This window comes from Patagioenas fasciata, chromosome 3 (assembly GCF_037038585.1).
Source record: "Patagioenas fasciata isolate bPatFas1 chromosome 3, bPatFas1.hap1, whole genome shotgun sequence".
Classification (NCBI taxonomy): domain Eukaryota; kingdom Metazoa; phylum Chordata; class Aves; order Columbiformes; family Columbidae; genus Patagioenas; species Patagioenas fasciata.
In genome coordinates this window covers 119,422,700-119,445,094 of record NC_092522.1, presented here as the reverse complement: position 1 = coordinate 119,445,094, position 22,395 = coordinate 119,422,700, and the positions used below count along the sequence as shown (strand labels likewise).

General features: G+C 41.1%; 1 protein-coding gene across 3 annotated transcripts in view; it reads right to left on the bottom strand.

Annotated features, from left to right (window-relative positions):
- The window catches only part of RCAN2 (regulator of calcineurin 2), a 95,899-nt gene that overhangs the window by 30,210 nt on the left and 43,294 nt on the right, over positions 1-22,395 (bottom strand). The window contains exon 1 of one of the 3 annotated variants that reach the window (XM_065833990.2): positions 15,298-15,558. The exons of the other annotated variants lie outside the window; for them this stretch is intronic. Coding sequence (XP_065690062.1) covers positions 15,298-15,384 — 87 coding nt within the window. The 5' untranslated portion in view covers positions 15,385-15,558. Of the gene's footprint in view, positions 1-15,297; positions 15,559-22,395 lie in introns of those variants that run through there. 3 annotated transcript variants of the gene reach the window in all.

Here is a 22,395-nt window from a genome sequence, read left to right as displayed (position 1 = left end):
CACAGTCTTTAGAGGACTCCAGGATCCCAAGCTGCACAGATGCCGAAATATCAAAAAAATGCCATAAAGTGGTCTACCTGCCTAATTAAAAAAAAAGTTATAGTATATTTTCATTATACACCACAATGTTTAATTAGCCTCTAGAACTACTTTTACAGTACTTAATGAAAACGAGAATTTAGCAAGTGTTAGAAAACTGGGCTTGTGTTGGCCAAAGAGAATTTTTGGGTGGACTTGGTGAGCAGGTTCTCAGCACCAAAGACGTGGTTCCTGAGACGACAGACCTGGGCTCTGTATCAGGTACAAACCTGTATCCCCCAAAATAAGACAGGGTCTTATATTAATTTTTGCTCTAAAAGATGCTTACTTCTTTACATGTATAGCTGCCTGGACACTATTTAAATTGACTTTTTAATGACCTGTAACTAGAGTTTATTTTTTAAGTGGGGCTCATATTTTGAGCATCCTCAAAAATCCTGAAAAATCATGCTAGGGCTTATTTTCAGGGTAGGTCTTATTTTGGGGGAAACAGGGTAAGAGCAGAAAAAGACGCTGTGGTTTGTTATCTCACTAAACAGCCACTGTCCACTACCAGACTGGATACAGATGAGGGAATTTCAGTCTTACAGAGATTTTATTGTTTTATTAGGCAGATGTAAGAAACTCCAGGCTGAAAAAGCAAATATTCCTGACCCAGCTGCTCCCATGTCATTTTTCAAACCAACTGGATAATTTCCAGTTGGCAGAGATTTTGTTTAGAAACAAGAATTGGAAAGCAGACTAATCCTATCTTAACAGCTAAAAACAGCGCTGCTCTTCATCAAAATCATTTTCATTTCCTGATGTGAAAAATGTATCAGTAACAACATATTAAAAGCATGATGAAACTGAAGCTGCTCGTCATAGAATCTTGTGTCCAGAGCAGCTGGTAAGAAGGCAACAAGTCCAGTGATGGGCAAGCATAGCGGTAACCAGATGGAGATTTTATTCTTCTTATGGACAAGTTTTTTAAAACTAAGTAGGACATATAAAAATAATTAGTATCTTGTAGAGTCCAGTTTCTTGCCCTGTGGCACTGCTTCACACTGTCTCTGTGTTAAAGAAAGGTACATGCCTTGGGAATGTCATTCTCTAAGTCCATAATCATAGAATCATAGAATGTCCTGAGTTGGAAGGGACCCACAAGGATCATGGAGTCCAACTCCTGTCCCTGCACAGGACAACCCCACAGTTCACACCATGTCACTGGTCACCAGAGAGAAGAGCTCAGCCCTGCCCCTCCTCCTCCCCTTGTGAGAAAGCTGTGGCCGCCATGAGCTCTCCCCTCAGTCTCCTCTTCTCCAGGCTGAACAAACCAAGTGACAATCCACAGACTCTCTCTAAGGGATATTGAGAAACGTGGTCAATCTGGACTTCCTACATATAAACCTCTAATTTGATGGAAACCATTTAGGGGAGAATAAATCAAAAGAGGTTAAAAGCAATGGTTCCTTCCTATAGATAAGTGCTCTCAAAATAGAGCAGTTCGATACATAGCAATCTGCAGCTATTAGCAGCCACATACTTCATTTTGCACACGATTTTCATTTTACCACACTTATACCCAAGTAAATTTTCCTTATCCCTTTTCTTTATAAAATTCTTAAATTTCCATTTGCTTTGCTTCTGTTTCACTATAAAACTATATCATATAGTTAAAGCTAAAGCAGAAATTTTAGCAAACACCAAGCCAACGACACTAAAAAACATTCTGTATTGTTTTGTAGGATGCAATATGCACTGAGTAATCTCTTGTTTCAGGACTGCTACTGTATGCCAAGCAAATGCTTGTATTCAGCAATACTTGGTGACACCACGCTCTTTCTCCTATCCCAAGAAATATCAGGACTTTGGGAGTTCATATTGTGGACAGGTAGCTCAAATCACTACGGTTTTTCAACAGTTTCAGTCTAGTTATCTGCTACAAAAGCAAGAAATAGACAAGAAACATCTTTCCTCTTTATTCATTTATTTTAAAAATTCAGACAAAAATGCATCAACTTCCCAAGCCTCTAAAACTTCAAGTATGCCAATAATTTACTTCTGCCTAACATAAGCAGCATAGTTATAACCGTTATGGCCCAGCATTTGGCTTTGCTCCCAGCTCTTGTGATTAATAAGAATTTTTTTTCGTTCAACGACTCTCACATTATGGTTCAAGGACTGGCAATTGCCTGCAGAAAGTTGGATGGTTGCAGAGCCCTGGAATTCCTTTAATATCATCAGCTGTTTCTAAAGATAAAGGTACTACCTTTCACACTTCAGTAGCTTTCTTCTTAGGATCTGTAAACAAGGTAGCAACATGAAATCTCATTTTTAGATTAAAAAATGTTCATCTGAAAAGTCTAACCAGCCTGAAGAGACAAATGGTGCACTCACAATTGCAAAGTCGGTACTTAAACTGAACTGTCACCAAATTAGCACAGAAACCAAACTGCCAGAGGAGTTGTGATGCCCCATCACTGGACGTGTTCAAGTCCAGGTTGGATGGAGCTTTGAGCAACCTGGTATCCCTGCCCATGGCAGGTGGGTTGGACTAAATGATATTTGAAGGTCCCTTCCAACCCCAACCATTCTGTGATTCTACATTTGTTTTGATAACAAAAGTAGGATACAGCTGACTGATACAGAATGGTTGGAGTTAGAAGGGACCTCTGGAGATCATCCAGTCCAACCCACCTGCTAAAGCAGGTTCACCAGAGCAGATCACACAGGAATGTGTCCAGGTGGGTTTGAATGTCTCCAGAGAAGGAGACTCCACAACCTCTCTGGGCAGCCTGTTCCAGGGCTCTGGCACCTCAAAGGAAAGAAGTTTCTCCTCATATTCAGATAGAACCTCCTGTGCTTCAGTGTGTACCCGGTGCCCCTCATCCTGTCACTGGGCACCACTGAAAGGAGTCTGGTCCATCCTCTTGACAGCCACCATCATTGCAGTTCACTGGAACTCCAGAGATTTGCATCACACACCTGTTGAGCCACATCAATTTCTTTATACAGCTGTGATTTCGATTTCTTTTCAGGTGTACCCCTTTGTACTCAATTTCATCCTGCTGTTTAATTAAAGGTTGTTCAGTATTTGGACCCTGCCCCACCAGCATGGCTCATCCATACTTCTTTTTTTTTAAGGTTTTTCTCTGGTGATTGGTATCATTAATCTCCACCTGCTTCCTGGAAGAAATATGTGAGCTTATCTACTTAAATGCCTCCACCGCTTGAGAATGAACCACTTCTGTTGTAAGTATTTTTTAAAAAACTATGGAATTTCCACCTCAAGGAAATTATATTTAGACTGTAGTTACTTATGAAAATGACTTGAACAGAGGGAAAGCTTTATTTAAAATATCTACCTTCCACGTCTCTTTTATTCCACTTACCCAGTTGCCCTATGAACCACATTGCTTGGACATGATTTTCTCTAGACAGCCCAGGCCTAATTACTTCCAAAGTGCTTACAAACTAATTTCCAAAATTCAAGTGAGACAAAACTATCTGTAATTATTCAGGCTTTTCTCCCCTTTCTCCTTGTAAACACAAATGCTATTTGTTCCCATCTCCCATCCCCAGCAGTCTCTCTGTGATTGTATGAATTCTCAAAGATAATTTCAAATAGTAGAAAGATTATTTCAACTGTATGCTAAAGCATTCTTTGGTAGATTTTATCAGGTCTCATATACTTGAATGACTGTCTTACCTCTGTATTTGTAGCAGTTTTTCTCTGCTCTGGCCACTAGTGGGGTTGGTTTGGTTTTGTTTAGTTTTTCTATTAATTTAGCTGATTATCTGTCAAGTACTTTATGCAACATACATCACATTATCACAGTATGTTCGGGATTGGAAGGGACCTCAAAAGATCATCTAGTCCAATCCCCCTGCTGGAGCAGGAACGCCTAGGTGAGGTCGCACAGGAATGTGTCCAGGCGGGCTTTGAATGTCTCCAGGGAAGGAGACTCCACAACCTCCCTGGGTAGCCTGTTCCAGTGCTCTGTTACCCTCACTGAGAAGAAGTTCTTTCTCAAATTTAAGTGGAACCTCTTGTGTTCCAGCTTGATCCCATTGCCCCTTGTCCTATCATTGTTTGCCACTGAGAAGAGCCTGACTCCATCCTCGTGGCACTCACCCTTTATATATTTATAAACATTAATAAGGTCACCCCTCAGTCTCCTCTTCTCCAAACTAAAGAGCCCCAGCTCCCTCAGCCTTTCTTCATAAGGGAGATGCTCCACTCCCTTCATCATCTTTGTTGCCCTATGCTGTACCCTCTCCAGCAGTTCCCTGTCCTTCTTGAACTGAGGGGCCCAGAACTGGACACAGTATTCCAGATGGGGTCTCACCAGGGCGGAGTAGAGGGGCAGGAGGACCTCTCTCGATCTACTAACCACCCCCCTTGTAATACACCCAAGGATGCCATTGGCCTTCCTGGCCACAAGGGCACAGTGCTGGCTCATGGTCATCCTGTTGTCCACCAGGACCCCCAGGTCCCTTTCCCCTACACTGCTCTCTAATAGGTCATGCCCCAACCTATACTGGAACTTGGGATTGTTCCTGCCCAGATGCAGGACTCTACACTTTCCCTTGTTAAATTCCATCAGGTTATGCCCCGCCCAACTCTCCAGCCTGTCCAGGTCCCGCTGGATGGCGGCACAGCCTTCTGGCGTGTCAGCCACTCCTCCCAGCTTAGTGTCATCAGCAAACTTGCCGATAGTACACTCAATTCCCTCGTCTAAATCATTAATGAATATATTGAATAATATTGGCCCCAGTACTGACCCCTGAGGCACTCCACTAGATACTGGCCTCCAACTGGACTCCGCACCATTGACCACCACTCTCTGGCTTCTCTCTTTAAGCCAGTTTGCAACCCACCTCACTACTCTATTGTCGAGACCACACCTCCTCAATTTAGCTGTGAGGATGCTGTGAGGGACTGTGTCAAAGGCTTTACTGAAGTCAAGGTAGACCACATCCACCGCTCTGCCATCATCCATCCACCTTGTTACATTCTCATAAAAGGCTATGAGGTTGGTCAAGCATGACTTACCCTTGGTAAAGCCATGCTGACTGCCCCTAATGACCCTCTTATCCCTGATGTGCCTTGAGATGGCACCAAGGATAAGCTGTTCCATTACTTTCCCAGGGACAGAGGTGAGGCTGACCGGTCTATAATTACCCGGGTCCTCCTTCTTGCCCTTTTTGAAGACTGGAGTGACATTTGCTTTCCTCCAATCCTCGGGCACCTCTCCCGTTTCCCAAGACTTGGCAAAAATGATGGATAGCGGTCTAGCAATGACTTCAGCCAGCTCCCTCAGCACCCGCGGATGCATCCCATCTGGACCCATGGATTTATGGACGTCCAGACTACTTAATTGTTCCCTAACCCAGTCCTCATCGACTAAAGCAAACTCCTCCATTAACCTGGCTTCATCCGGGGTCTCAGGGGTACAGGGTTCCCCAGGACAGCCTCCAACGGAATAGACAGAGACAAAGAAGGCATTCAGCAATTCTGCCTTCTCTGTGTCTTCTGCCACCAGGGCACCCACCTCACTCATCAGTGGGCCTACATTGCCTCTGGTATTAGTTTTATCTGCTATGTATTTGAAAAAGTTCTTCTTGCTGTCCTTGACCCCTCTCGCCAGCTGTAATTCTAAGGAGGCCTTGGCTACCCTAGCTGCCTTCCTGCATCCTCTAACAGCAGCCTTATATTCCTCCCAAGTGGCCAGTCCCTGCTTCCATGACCTGTAAACTCGCCTCTTCTGCTTGAGCATACCCAACAGATCCCTATTCAACCACGCAGGCCTTCTGGCTCCCTTCCTCGACTTCCTACGTGTGGGGATGCTCTGATCCTGAGCATGGAAGAAGCAATCTCCGAATGCAATCCAGCTCTCTTGGGCCCCTTTTCCTTCCAGCAAACATCAGGGAAGTTAAAATCACCCACAACAACCAGGGCCTGTGACTGTGAGGCCACTCTCAGCTGCGCATAGAAGGCCTTATCAACTTCCTCAGTCTGATCTGAAATGAAATCAGTCATACTGTAACCATCCCCACACTGTTCGATATGTATCTTGCTGTTAATGGATCTGCACATTGTTTTCCTCTTACTTTTGATGTGTCACAAGACTTGCCTTGTTCTTATTTAAACCCTCTGCCCACTGAAATTCATCTTGTGACTTTGTACACTTGGCTTTCACTTTATATAGAAATCCTTAAACTGCTGTAAAGCAACAGGAGTGTCTGATCTGGCCATGAGAGTCTCTTAATGTCTGTGTCATCTGTTCTTTGCATCAAGACAGATAATCTCCATTATGCATTCAAAAGTGCCTCCTTAACTGTGAATTCTCATGCACCTCTCGGTCTCTCAGATAATCTTCTTAGGAGACACTATTTGCCAGCTCCATAACCTTGCTGAAAATTACTTTTAAAAAGAATTAATTTTCCTTGTTCACCAGATCTCAGACTTTACTTCAAAAACTTACATCAAAGTATTTTTCACCAAAATACCTCCATTATTAATTTCTTCCTGAATTGTTAAGATCAGAATCATAAATCAAATACAAATCACCTACCTCCATTTGCTGAGAGATGTATGCCCAGAACACTCATAATCTGATAGATCATGTTTTTGCTGTATCACTTACTGTTTGGATACTTGCAACAATTTAGAAATGATGGGTTTTTATTTCTAGTATCATCTACCATACTGGACAAAAACAACAAGAGAAATCACACAATGCCTTCCTGAATTCCAGAAGAATGAAGCAGAACAACAGAGAAGGCAGGGATAAGATATATCCTATATGTCCTATGCATATCTTTGTCAGACATTTAGCACCAAAAGGTTTTGAGGAGGGAGTTGAAAGGAGAACAGCACCAACCCAGAGTAACGGCTCACAAAGAGGTTTTGTCACCTGGGGGAGCCTTTGGAAGATGCTTTCAGAAAGCAGAAAGCTATTAAGATTAATTAATCTAAGGTTTTAATGATGCTGACACCTGCCTGGTGAAAGCTTTGTCACAAAGTCCCCCTTTTTCTGACCATCACTGTGTTTTTCCAGCATCTTGTGTCAGCTTCTGCTCCCAAAGTCCTTAAATCACTCCGCTACACCATGAGAAGTCCAAGTTGTCTGTTCTCACCTTCGTCTTTCATTGATTATTCTCATTTTGATCAATTTTCTCTCCATCCTAACACCTCTGCTCTGCCACCCACTCAATCAGCCTGGAACAACCTCCCTCCCTGCCCCAGCCTCCTCCAGAGTTCTCTCAGTTCTTGGTCTTGCACTGGACAGGGAAATCAAATCAAATCAAATCAAATCAAGCCCTATCATTGTACTGACTTCCCTCCTCTGAAACCTCATGCTCCCCATCCTCATTTCAGCCACCTTTTGGGATAATTGACTGTTTTCCTCCTCCCTCACCTTAAATCCACAGCTCAGAAGACTCCCACCAGTGACCCGTTCCTTAAAGAAACTTGCTTCTCTTAAATGTGCTTTTCTGAGGGAGAAAGGCCATTTCTGATGGTGGTGTTTTCTTTTTTTGTCTGCTTGCTTGGGGGGTTTGTTTTGTTCTGGTTTTATTCAGCAGTAGCAAAAAAAAAAAAATAATCCCCTAAACAAAACAAGACACCCTCCCCCCAGAAAAAACTAACAACAAAACAACAAATAACTAAAAAGGACCCCGCCAAACCATCCGCTACAGAGAAGTAGTGGTTAAAATTAATTTCCCGGTATAGATCTACTTATTTAGACAATGGAAAAGTTCGTATTCTTATTGGTTTAGTTACTGGTTTTCTTTGATAAACATAGAAAAGTAACCAAAACTGAATGAACCTTGTCATCAGGCAACAGAATCATAGAATGTCCTGAGTTGGAGGGACCCACAAGGATCATGGAGTCCAACTCCTGTCCCTGCACAGGACAACCCCACAGTTCACACCGTGTGTCTGAGGACGTTGTCCAGTCTCTTCTTGAACACTGTCAGGCTTGGGGCCGTGACACCTCCCTGGGGAGCCTGTTCCAGTGTCCAGCACCCTCTGGGGGAAGAACCTTTTCCTCATGTCCAACCTGAACCTCCCCTGGCACATCTTCCTGCCGTTCCCTCAGTTCTGTCATCGGTAAAGGATGAAACACAGTAAAGGATGAAACTTGAGGTTGGTAAACTTGGAGTAAGGCTTATACCACAAATGCAACAATCTTATCTCCTCCAGAAACGGAATTTTATTTCTTGAGAGGATTAGCAGTTCTTTTACTGCAATTTGTCCATGTCCCTGCACACCAGCACATCTGACCTACACGAATAAAAGGACGAAGGAGATTTCGGCAAGGTCACCACTTCTCTGGCTGCAACCCAGCAGAACTCATTGCACGGTTCAGCTGCCTGAATGCCGCCACCTTTTATGGCCAATGTACAGAATTTACTCACTGCGCTATATGGAGCAGACAGATATAATGATATAATACTTCCCCAAGTGACAAATTGAGCTGAAGGATTTACAGTGCACGGCTGTCTGTTGACACCCAGCACAATGGGGTCGTTCTGTTTCTCAGCTCAGTGACTATTATTTCAACAGAAGGGACGATGCGGCGTTGCAAAACTGGAGGCTCTTCCATGCTGCAGAACATTTCTTGTGCTAAATACGAAGCCATGCTGCAAGATAGAAATCCATCTCTCCTTCCAGGCGCTGCCAGAATCTCAGGCAGATTCTGGAATGCAGCAAGTTTGGGCTAATTCCAAAAAAAACCCAACCCAAAATCCAGCTATCGACGAAGCAAAGCTCCTTGCTCTCTGGAAAGCATCTAGAGCTCAAACAGCATTTGAGACTGAACATCTACAGAACCCAATAATTAAAACCAAGGATTATTAATTATACCAGACTCAATACATCCCAAGCCTGCTTCCTAATCAGAAAACTTATTTCCTGGTTCTTTAGTTCTCCATCTGCAAATGAAAATACTTGGAGCTTTTTATTCATCGATCACCCAGTTTGAAGTGGGGACATCCCACATGGACAGTGGGGATGCTTATTCCATCAGAGCTGCTGCCACCAAAGGCTTCTTGACTCAGCAACTCCAAATGAGGGCAGTTAAATGCATCACAAGAACATGATGCTGTGAGAAAGCACTTTCAGGAATGAACATGAGCAAAGCAGAAATCAACCTGAATTCCAGATGGAAATATAGGCCAGAGCCAAACTTGATGGCTGCATTTGCATTTTATAAGCATTGCCAATGAGAAAGAAAAAGGGGAGGAGTTTACTATTTGGTCTGAAAAATGAAATGTATAATATCCTATATGATCTAACCAAAAATGAGTCAAGACTAGGGAGTCAATAAATACAGCTGCTTTAACAGTCTTGGAAGTCTCCCATGGGGAAAATTTTAATTCTGTTGGCATTTAGAAGGAGAAAGTGTTTATTGACACTTAGCCATATGAATGGGGGAAATTTCCAGGCAAAGCCCATGCACACAGTCCTGGAATCACCATAGATAAGTGAATGGAAAACACAAAATCCTGCAGCAACTAAGCTCTGACTAGAGGCTCAGCTTGGCCAGTTCCTGGACTTGGGCAGCTTGTGCGTTAGCCAAGTGTTTGCTAAACTGAGGTTCTCTTCTTGTTCAGCCTCTGTTTGCTCAAGACCAGACTGTCATGGTTGTTTGCATTCTAGCACACGATTCGACAATATCTTCCAAAGCAAATATATGGTTCAACACGTGAATGATCAAAACTAAGTAGTTATTTAACACCTTTGGTAGAATCACCCCTAGAATATATTAAAGGAAGAACTGTATAACCATAAAGCATATCCATTAATCAATGTGAAAAAAAAATTATTAAAGAGATACACACAAGGAGGTTGGTGCAGAGCTCTGCCCAAAATCTGCAACTTCTCTCCATATCAAAGCTTAGATCATGCTAAGAAGCAGCAAATGATATCAGTAAAGCTTGAGACAAAACAGTGCCCGTATTCAGTACCTTCAGAGGATAATGAGACTAGATCACTATAGGCCTGAAAACAAAGTGCCCTTGAAAAAATTATTTGGGAAAAAAAAATAAAGAATCTTGGTATTTCAACTCTCTGTGTTCTTGTGTGAATTCTGAGCAAAGTAGTTATTTAATGAATAATCAGTATTATACCTGCATCTGTATTGGCAGTATCTCGATCTACGGTTGTACTGTTAATTCTTCAAATCTGCTAAAGAAAATCACCATCTCTTCATTGCTCCTCACATAGGCCAGGCCATTGATTGATATAATTGCAAGATCCATCTTACCTCATTACCTTGCCTTGGATTAATGCTGCACTTTCTAGCAACAATTTTTAGCTGTTGTTTATTTTCTTTTGACCACAACTTGCTCATTGGCTAATTGTCCTCATGAAAATATCCATGAGAAATACCCAACAGAAATGGGGATCAGAAAGAACACAAAAACTCAACCGCCTTCACACAGAGGCTGTTAGAAGGACAAAGTGTAACCTATTTTTATAGCACAGGTTACAGGCAGCGCCTCCGTCTGCGGGAGCCCCAGGTTTGCTGGCTCAGAGTTTCCCAGGACCGACATTGAAGCCACACAGCAAGGTCAACGTGCTGGAAACAGCATGACAGCTCCTGGGACCTTTTGAAGAACAGAGAACAGCGCTACCAGTAAATTAAAAGTGGAAAGTATCTCTCTGGACATGTACCTGCTTATTTAGGTATGAAATATTTCTGTTGCTTTTGAAATTTTTCCATATTTACAACACAGAAACTACTGCTCTATATAAAAAAAATAGATTACAAACCTCTTAAAACACAGGTGACATCTTGTATCTAACTCCTTTATCTTACATCACTTATATTGATATAACAACCTTTTGAATACCGTAGAAAAAGAGGTTGCACTTTTCTCTCCAAACCAGACAGTCCTATTTTAAAAGCACTAAGTGAGATAAATGAGCAATAAATATGTGTTTTCATTCTTTGTTTTTGTTACTTACTCTAGATGAAGACAATAAGCAGAAATCAAAAGACAAGTATATCTGTTTCTCAAGCACAACTATTGTTCTTGAAGATTTCACTGGTGCGATGTTACTTGCAAATAGAACTATCAGGTACAGAAAATACTAAAATAAGTTATAGAGCAGTCCTTTCAAGCCACGAGGGTATTTTCAGTAGCTGTGCTGTTATGTGGCGTCTTATGACAAACCAAGCTCACGTGGCTAAGGAGAAGAATTTAAAAAAGAAACCCTGAAACTCTCCCAACAAGTCATGATTTGTGCCACTGGGCGGCTGGCAGTGTTCAAAGGGGCAGCAACATTCCTCCCTTTTTCTACAGCTTTCTTTGCTTGACTCTAATATTAGAGCACTTAAACTTTAAATCCCAAAACATCTCTGTGAATGAGCTGCTTTTACAAATGGAGAATTGAAGCGGAGAGGAAAAAACACAAAAACCTAGTCTGCTTTTGCCCTTTAGACCTCAGAAGTTTCGATAGGATGTAAGACTGCTAAACCTCTCAAAGGCAAGTGCAGGGCAATGAATGATGTCCAAACCATCGATCCCAAAATACCAATACTAGCAGTGTGCTCGCTGGAGCGTCTGAACTGAATAATGAATTTACAGATTGACAGAGATCCTGGTCCAATGGGGATTAATCTCCCAAGGCAATATGGTCAAAACAGTGAAACTATTTCTACCATTTCCCTTTGCTGCCTGGTTAATGTTGGCATTGGTTTTTTCTCTGCATTAAGATAACTCACATTAATTTACTGTCTTCAGACACAAATTTGTTCAGTCTGGATCATTAATATTTCTTCTCTGTTACAGTAATGCCTCGTCGTCCCAATCACACCCTGTTGCCAAGCCGAATGGTGCATGTGAACACAACTGAAGAGAGAACATGAGGAATTAATACAAGAATACCTTGCGTAGAGTAAGAGCTATGAGTTTAAATTCTCTTCCACTGTTTCAGTGATGTCTGGAATTTCTCTATTAGAAATAAACAACATATTCATTAGCTAATTGCTTATATAACAAACATCATTACATAAAATTATAATCCAGAAGCACTGAAAGAATTTTAATTCATAGAATCATGGAATAGTTTGGGTTGGAAGGGACCTTCAAAGCTCATCCAGTCCAACCCCTGCCATGAGCAGGGACATCTTCACCCAGATCAGGTTGCTCAGAGCCCTGTCCAGCCTGGCCTGGGATGTCTCCAGGGATGGGGCATCCACCACCTCTCTGGGCAACCTGGGCCAGGGTCTCACCACCCTCAGTGTAAAAAATTTCTTCCATGTTTGGCCTGAACCTCCCCTCCTTTAGTTTAAAACCATCATCAATACGTGACACCTATCCAGGTGAACTTCAAAGCAGAACTGCACTTTGTGATTTCCACGGTTACCTTCTCAACTTTACTAGTTCCTCATCTACTATACATTTAGTAGCAAATCCAACTTTTTGGATTATTAAAACCGAAAGGCCTGTTGGATGGGTTCACAGATCGTGAGCCAACTCTGTCACGCCAGCTGCTGGTTTCAGGGCTTTTACACAAGCCTCTGTTGAAAGGATGAGCCTCCAAATGCTGAAACTAAAAAGCTTTGCTTTCGGTACTAAGTACTGAGTATTTCAGTACTAAGTAACCCCTCTCCTGTTCCAGAGGCCAAATGGAAAATCAGCGCATTTCCGAGCCTGTCTGCCAGACGCTAAGACCATAAAAGAAAATAAGGTCACTTCCATAGGTGGAAAAGCAGAGACATCATGGCCACCTGCTGCAAGATCTCCTGCTCCACAGCCCAAACTCACACCAAGTTCTTTCACTGCAGGCCCGGCGAACAGGGCCGCTCCTGTCCACTGTCCTCTTCAGCCCCTTCAACATCTGTTGTACCACTGAAGGAACATTCCCTGCAAAAAGCTCTTCCCTACACGAAAAGCTCTCTAGCAGAAGAAAACTGAAAGAGCCAAGACTTCAGTTGTCAGTACTGCTTGTGTCCTCCAGTTGACCTGCAGAAGGGCTGGGCAGAGAGGTCCCAGAAAACTGAAGTGGGTGGGAGAAGACAGGATTTTTGTGCTTGCTTTTGCTTTTTTCCTTCAACTTCCACACCCATCTCTTCTCAGAAACAACCTCCTTCCCTTTTAACCTTAAAGCCCAATGTTCCCATCATGCTCGAGTCAACATACACATTTTTATGTTGACAGTGACCATACTGTCAACAACAACAACAAACACATTGAAGGGAACCCCTTTTGCAGCCAAATATATATATATATATATACATATATTCTGCAACTGTCCTGGGCATGATCAAAGAGCAGTAGGTCTCTCCACTTTTAAAATATCAGCAGCACTGAAACCTTCGCAGAGAGGATGCTTGCTGTGCAGAGAAAGGCTGGGGATGAGCACAGAACTAGCTAGGCTTGAGCTCTGGGCTCAGCCCAGCTGCAGTAGCGCTGGACACAGCCCCAAATACTGAATTTGTTGACACGTAAGTGAAAACGAATCTGCAGCGAGCTGTGGGTCACTGAGGACAGGCTGCTGCTGGCATCTAAGCCAGACAACTTCCAAGTAGGCTTAGCCTTACTAAGCTGCAGTGCAGTCTGCAGTGCAGTCTCCACTGTAAATACACCCAAAGTCTTTGCCCTCAGTCATTACAACAAATAAAAAAAGGCATTTTTAACCAAAGTAAACAAAGTACAGAAAGTCCAAGTAACATCAAAGGGATGACAATTCCTGTGCCGTCTCTGTAACACTTTTATTCTCTTTTATCCCGCCTTCCTGGGTCACACTTGCCAGATGCTGCAGCTTAAATCAGGCTAATCTAAGTCTTACCAAAGTCAGTATAAAGCTTTCTGCTGATTTCATGGAAGCCAGAATTGTGCGTTTTCATTGCTATCATCATACGAATAAGGATACAAGAAGACCACTGAAACTTTAATTTCTTGTATAGTTTTATGTTGAGACACTGAAAAGACAATTATTTCAGGTACAAGTCCATAGCAATGCAGGTGTAGTTGCTATCTTCTTTTTTTTTAAACATGTCATTAAGGAAAAACGAAAAAAGGAATAAACAGATGATTATTTTACTACTTCAAAATGCTACAGGAAAGATGTCAGTGCAGACAAGACTGCTCACCTGAACCATTCATCTGAATTATTCCCTATCTAATGTATAGATTCAGTATTAAACTGTTAAGAAAAAGCTTCTTAATTTAAGAAGAATCTCTTGCTGGGAACACAAAAGCATCTGTACATTATATCACCTGATAACTAGTTAACAGGGAAATAAAAATCCTAATAACCTCTTGTAAATGAAAATGGTTTGATTTCCAGATATTTCCATGTTCAATGTTTGACTCAGAATTACACAGGAGTTCAATATTTGACCTCCAGTTCATAAAACCTTTTCTCCCCGTCCCAAATTTATTAACACTAAGAACAGAGCAATAGTATTAGAAACTAAAGTTGTCTGTGTCTTTGTCCTTTAAATAAACTGCTCAATGTCACTGGATTACGTCTATGAGCTCTTTCAGACAATCTGTGAAAAGCATACTCAAAATTCCTTTTTCAAACTTAATTTGCAGTGATTTTCTTGCAGTAATATGAGAGTAAAAGAAGAATATAATTATTTCAACAGTAAGCAATTACACACAATGATTTTTCCACAGCAGCTGTCTAATTAAAAGACTATGAACCCAGCATATCAAGCTTTAGATTAAAGTCTTATTTTTGAGGCATTCATATGATATGCAAGATGCACAACTTTTTGTATTCTGTCACACTGCAGATGCACCAGAATACTTGTTACAAACTTTTAACCCTTCACAAAACATTTATACTTGTACAGACAATATGGATTTGAACAAAAGAAACAGCTGCTGTTCAACCGAGTGAAAGTATCTGAAGATTATCAACATTGAGAAATAACATTTGCAGCAAGGCTGATCTAAAAAAGTGACACCGGACTAAAAATATCTCGACAAAATTAACAATGAATGATTTGTTGTGAGTATGAAACGTGCATATGCACAGATGTCGGTTATATAACCCTTTTTTTATATCATTAAAGAGTAAACACCAGCCTATTCTTCCAGCTTATCCAAACACAGTACAAAGCAGGCATGTTTCTCTCCCATATTTCTCTCCCCTAATTAACAGATTTTTTAAACTGCGTGTCTTTCGCTGCTGCAGCAGAATCTCATCTGCCTCCTTATTCTGAATCGCCACATACAAATGCCTATCGCTCCCCAAAGGCTTTTCTAAGAAGCATCCGTAACAAAAGAACTGCAGGTTCGTACCTTAACCTCTTGGTTGGCAAAAATCTCCACGTCAACCCCACAGGCAACCAGCATGGAGACATCACAGTCCATGCTCCGGGCTGGCATCCCCCCCTCTGCACACAGAGTTAGGCAACCTCAGCGGAACAAACGATTGGAAAGAAAAGAAAACAATAAAAGAAAATCTTCAGTATTGCAATGGAACAGTCCAAAATTCTGTTTGGATCTCTGCGAGGCTCCGACACGAGGTCTTTGCAGTTCCCGGAGTTGCTCCCAGTCTGTCCCCGCACACCCACCACTGAGCAGAGTCACGGCGCTCGCTGTTCCATCGCTCCTGGCAATGACATCACCGCAAAGACTGACACACGCTACATCTAGTTCTTTTTTTTTCCCCAACCCTTTTATCTCTAGGCAGCGCAGTGGATCAAATTGAACATGATTATGTGCTAAATCTGAACCGGGACTAAATCAATTCGAGCGGTGTTCGCTGGCAACTGAGTCATAGCTGTTGTTTCAGCTGAGTGCTTATGTTGGCAAAAAAAAGATCGCCTGACACCGAAAGCTCCGTTCCGAGTGTAAATTAACCCAGCATTTAAAGCCACTGTGCTCAGGGTAATGTTTGTTACTTTATTATGCTTCAAAATCAACAGCAGAGCACTGATGAAAATTAAAAACAACAATAAAAACAACCACAATCAAACAAGAACAAAAAAACCCCATACAGCAAAAAGCTCTGCGTTCTGCTTTTAATACCTTTAAGTCTTCTTTTTTACTAAAGCACGCTATTGAAACCCACACATGAACATCTAGTCCTACCATCAGGAGTGATTGACGTACTGCAAATTTGATCCCAGGACTCAGACACACCGGTTGCACCCTGACTCAGGGCTGGCTGTGATTTGGAAGTCAATGCTCCTTCAAAGAAAGAACATGAAAATTTCCCTTGAAATTAGGACTTCACACTTGGCAACCTTCACACCATCTGTCCTTAGGGTTAATCCTGCCCAAATGTAACACCATTCAACTGAAAGAAACAGATTTATGTGAAGCGAAGATGTTCTACATCTACTGACTCAGTGGTCTGTTTGTTCTTTGTGAGTATAATTTTTAATGATAGAAATAAAATATCTACAAATTTGGGAGTTTGAAAGTTGATCTTTATCCCAGACTTGCACCATTATTTTTCCTCTAAAGTTTCATTCTTGTGATCCATAAATTACTTTTAATTGTTGCAGGCTTAGAGATGACATTAAGGGTAAGTCAGGTTAACAGGCAGAATTAAAGTGGATATAAATGAGACTGTTCTGCTGATTCCACTTCCATTGACAAATATTGCAGCTTGCACCATGTTCTGTGATGCTGCACGTATTTTGCTACTGATATTTAAACAAGGTTGTCTAAAATTACAGCAACTTTCTTATAAGAAGAGTGTGATAGCGCTGGGTCTGTTCAGCCTGGAGAAGCTGAGAGGGGATCTCATCAATGTTTATAAATATCTCAAGGTGGGTGTCAGGAGGATGGACCAGACTCTGTTCAGTGGTGCCCAATGACAGGATGAGGGGCAATGGGCACAGACTGAAGCACAGGAGGTTCCATCTGAGTATGAGGAGAAATTTCTTTCCTTTGAGGTGCCAGAGCCCTGGACCAGGCTGCCCAGAGAGGTTGTGGAGTCTCCTTCTCTGGAGACATTCAAACCCACCTGGACACATTCCTGTGTGATCTGCTCTGGTGAACCTGCTTTAGCAGGTGGGTTGGACTGGATGACCTCCAGAGGTCCCTTCCAACCCCAACCAGTCTGTGATTCTGTGAAAACCATCTCAGGCATGTTCGCTGAACCACGGTCAGTTTGGGCTGCAGACTACCATACCCTTCATGAAATTCAAAATGCAGACACCTGGCGAAAATATTATTGAGTTGTTTGCACCAAAACTCTGCATTCAGACACCTAAAAGCCGAAGGAGCTTCAGATCAGACTCAAGCCCACCCAGCTTCCCACCTTACACTTTCACCAGCACTGGAAATCGGTAAAACACAGGGAATTCCCAATTAGCGATGCAGAACAACCTCTGCTGAGAAATCCGCTCTTTGCCCCCTGAGCTGGCAGCAACATTAGATGCTGGTACAGAAAAGCTGAGATCTCTCATCAGAACATTCTTTTCCAAGCTCTATTGAATGACTTGCCCACTTTTTAAGTTGCATTTCTGGACGCTTCCTCAGCAATAACCACAAATTAAGATTCAGAACCAGGGCAGAAGCATTTCCCAGCACTAAAGATTTCACGAACCAAGACTGCACCAATCAACAGAAATGGATGGAGTAGTAGAAAGCAGAAAATTCATCAATATGGTTTATCATGATAATCAATTGTTTTGTACACCAGTCACTTAATCGCTGTCAAGTTTTTCATAAACCTCAGGAAAAGATGTTTTAGAAAGAATTTGTAGTTATCATTTTTGTGCATGTTTAGAGGAACTTTTATTCATATACTTGAATATCACATATAGGTGACATAATAGAAAAAAGCCTGATCGAAGTTCTAAGTGGACAGCAATGGAAAAATCATGTCATCGGAAAACTGAGATGTTAGTAAAGTGGTTATCAAAGAGCTGGAAGGAAACGCTGAAATCAAAGACAAGTCTTGTGTATCTGAGCCTGATGAAAGTTTTAGCAGTACGGACCAAAAATGACAAAAAAACAGTAACAGACATTTGAAAAAAGATCAAGAATTAGACAATGTTGAACGTTAAAGTCTATAAAGGCATCAGAAATGAAAGCGATGCCTGGTCTGAGTGTGGTTTCATAGCAGTGATGGAAAAAAGATCTGGTAATACACAGCTACTTTGGATAGTCCCAAAAATTATTATTTCCTTTTCTCATTTTTAAAACTGCCGCCTATCAATTTCAAAAACCCTGCTCCTCAGTTCTCTGATAAAAACTGGTACATATACGCAATCCGACCTGTTCCACTTCATGGTTATTCTTGCACTTCCACTATTCATCTCCTTTCCAAACAGAATCACTGCAATTTTTCCATTCCATCTGAGGAAGGAAACCTTACTGAGATGACAACTACTTTCATTTATTATTTCTTCTTGCCTATTCCTAAGTATAACCTATCTTTTCCCCTTAAAAACCACTCTAGCTCCCTAGGGTATTTTAGTGAGCTCTTTACAGAGACAACCTAGTTGGTTCTGTTCGTCCAAAACAACTATTACCTAACAGAACAAATCTACAGGGTGCGTTAGTACTTCAACTTACGTCTTTCAATATACGTCACATTCTATTTGTTACTACTCACTCCTGATTCAAAATCAACACATAATCCTATGTGAGATTTTTCTCAGGGCATTCTACAATTCCTTATAGTCTCATCTAATGTTAACAGCAAATTTTATTATTGGATAATTTAAAATTGGTTAATATTGACTGCTTTCTTCAGATCAGGAGACTTGCTTTTCAATCAAATGTAAAGAAAGATTTCTTTTCATTTCTTTCAAAACAATTCTGAACTCCAGCTCTGGATGCTGTTGCTAAATGCAATTCAGCAAACTCCCAAGAAAAAATAAAGCCATATTTCATGTACGTTTTGAAGTATCATATTTAATAAACAGAAATTGACATAGATATGTAATACACTTCAGCATACTTAGAGAACCTGCTCTTTCAGCTGGTTCTCCAGATCACAAACTGCTCCTGATCACAGATTTTGTACTAACGTGTGCAGGGAAGAAAGTCTTGCTAGTGGGTGTGAAGCCAGAGGATTTGTGGATCACATACATACCTTAAAGCCTCACCTGAAAGTTAAAGACAACACAATACATGGAATATTAATACTGACCAATACAAGCAGATTTTTTTCTTTCAAGTATAACAGGTGGTGCTGGGGACCTGACATCAACAGTAGATGAGGGATTTCCTTATTTCAAGAGGGATTATTTTAGGCTAGGTCTAGTATTAATATGCCCAGCATCAGCACAGCAGAACCAGTCCTGGGTCTGGTTTAGGTTCCTCTGAGTGGTTTGTAATGGGAGTCAAAGCACAGCTCGAAGACAATTTCAGAAGAAAATTACCTGAATTAAAGTACTAATATAAGTGCATCCAAAAGTATATAACTCTATTGCCATCCTCTACCAGTTTTACATTGGGCTTAAGACCATGACCACTAATTCTAAGAACGGAAAGCAGATTGTTTTGAACAGTCATTCAAACGTTTCTCAATCGGTTTCAGGTTTTGTCCATGGTAACAACTGTGCATGGAATGAAATGGGTACTATTCACTATGACTGAACATTTCAAGAGAGTGATTTTAAGAGCAATTGAGATCCACTTGTATATCTAGGCAGAGTATGGAAATACCGAATTTTTATAGTTATGTGTAGAGTCGTCAGCTTTGAGAACTCAGAATAATACTACTTAAACTGAACGCGAGGTGGTATTTTTCCTTCACAAGATCCCAAATAATCCCGTAGCATCACTAGACTCTCTGCTGAATAACACATGATGATCATGTCTTATACTTAAATCAGCAACAACCTTCAAAAAGACAAAAAGTTTCCAAAATCAGAAGGAAAATAAGTCCTGTTGCTCCAGGCAGGTACAATCTGGGGTTGTTCAGCCTGTAGAACAGGAGGCTGAGGGGAGACCTTATCACTGTCTGCAACTGCCTGAAAGGAGGTTTCAGCATGAGGAGGTTGGTCTCTTCTCCCAAGTAACAAGTGACAGGACAAGAGGAAATGGCCTCAAGTTGCACCAGGGAAGGTTTAGATTGGATATTGGGAACAATTTCTCCACAGAATGGGTTGTCAGGCATTGGAACAGGCTGGGCAGGGAAGTGGTGGAGTCACCATCGCTGGAGGGGTGTAAAAGGCATTTAGACGAGGTTCTTAGGGACATGGTTTAGTGCTAGAGTTACGTTATGGTTGGACTCAATGATCATGAGGGTCTCTTCCAACTGAAATGATTCTATGATTCTAATCTTACGTTCTGGATTTGCACAGAGCCTGGGATAACACAGTTCTAGTCTACAACCTTTACTCCTGTGCGTGGAGTTCTTGTTTTCTTACCTTGTTACCATAGCTATATCTATATCTCAGCTTGATACCTATAAATAGTACCACAGACTTTCAAGCTCAGCTCACAAGGCGTTAAAACAACTTGTGCAACATCTTGACCCTCCTTTTGCAAGCAAACTACTACTGATTCAGCCTTAGGGAAACTTCACTGTATCTGGACCTCACAGTAACATCAGCCACATTGTAACCAAAAATACCAGTTAAATTCAGAAGCAATGTGACATTTTTTGCTTACACAATTATTACTAGTAACAGAGGGGTTATTTCTGCAGCGGCTCTGCTAGCAGGTGCAAAACATATTGTCTAAGGTGCTGTACAAATCCAGAACAATAAAAAAAAACACCTACATAAACGACCTTCTGGCATTCGAATGGAACACTGTAAATAGATGCACATTATGTCTGACTCAAATGTTTTTAACAATGTGCATCTTCATCGATCTCATTCAGCCTACTGCATAAGTCAAAAGTATTTGAACCGAGCTCTCTTATGTGCTTGTCGCTAGGAACACGCTTTTACAAATATAATCCTATTTTTTAACAGAACTATGAAAGATACTTTTTAGAACCCATAAAAAGAAAAGCTCGTTAAAAAAAAAAAAAGGTTGGCTCTTCCAGTTTCTCTGTCTGCAGCAGAATAAAGGCCAACCAGATAGATTCTTGAGGAGCAAAGTTGTGTCCTTCAAAGACATCAAATAAAGTGGAACAGTGAAGACTGAGTAGGGTTCCATAATACTCCCTAAGAAAAGAAAAAGAATTGACTAAAGTAGATCATCCCCAAAAGGATGGAAGTAACAGGTAAATCCAGCCAGCAGAACACATCAGCAACACAACAGACCGGGGAATCTGGGCCAACAACTGGGAACTAAGGGGAGGATTTGTCCTTATCCTGAGCTATGTTGGAGGTTACCCTCCGTATATATTGAAGGGTGAAAAGCTGGGACATTCAGGACTCAAATCAGAGACAGATGCCTGAAGCTAAAGGAAATGTAAACGCAAATGAGATATTTTATACATTACCTGATGCTGTGAGCTAGCATCAGCGTGCCAGATGCATTCACCATTACGTTCCCACTACTAATTCCCAAACAGAATGGCCATCCAGTATTATTCTGTTACATTATGTCCCTTTTAACAATGTTGTAAGGGTTTTAACTCTTGATGTATACCTTTTGCAATACATGAAAAAGCCTGAAATTCCATTAATGTCCATTAGCAAATTCTCCAAGAAGAGTCAACAGCTAAACAAGTGTGTTAAGCCAGAGGAAGCCTCTCTGTACCACCTTATTCTTTCCTAGGTTGTAAATTACTATCAAAATTGCATGAATTTTGCTAAGGAACACAGCAATATCAAAGCTATAAAATAGAGCAAATAGAGCATTTTTTTAACCCCCCCCAGAGACGAGAGGTGAATTATAAATAAAATAAAATATATTTTAGATAGAAAATTTACCTAGTATTTACTATAAATACAGAACAATAAACTATACAACAGCTACAAAACCATTGATTTTTCTCCAAGCAGAAGTTTCCACAAATTCTAAATCAGCAACAATTGTGGCAAAAAAAGGACTCCAATTCACCCCTTCTTATAATAAATAATCATTCCTATGGTTTGAAGATTTTGGCCAGAGAAGAAAAAAGAAAAGTAGAAGTTTAATTAAACTTAGAATAAGCCTAAATCAATAAGTTTCTCGTGTGTGCAGAAAATCCCTCAATAAGTTGCTCGTCTGGAAAATCCCTCACTGAACCATGTCCTGGCTGGTCTTGATTTTTGGAAAGGTATCTTTTCCATATTATAAGTGATATTTTGCTTTTCTGTAGGTAATAACTTTCTGTTAGTCACACTTAGCGTTCTCAGAATCCGAGGATCCAAGAGTCAGAAAATAAAACAAACCATTAACATTTTGAAGGCTTTCTCCTTCCTTTAATAAGGATAATATCGAACAAATCAAACACCCACGTATGATAATGCGATAACACCTCAATGACTGAATAAGCAACTATGTCATTTGGCCATCATCACTTTGCTGTCTCATTTAGCTACA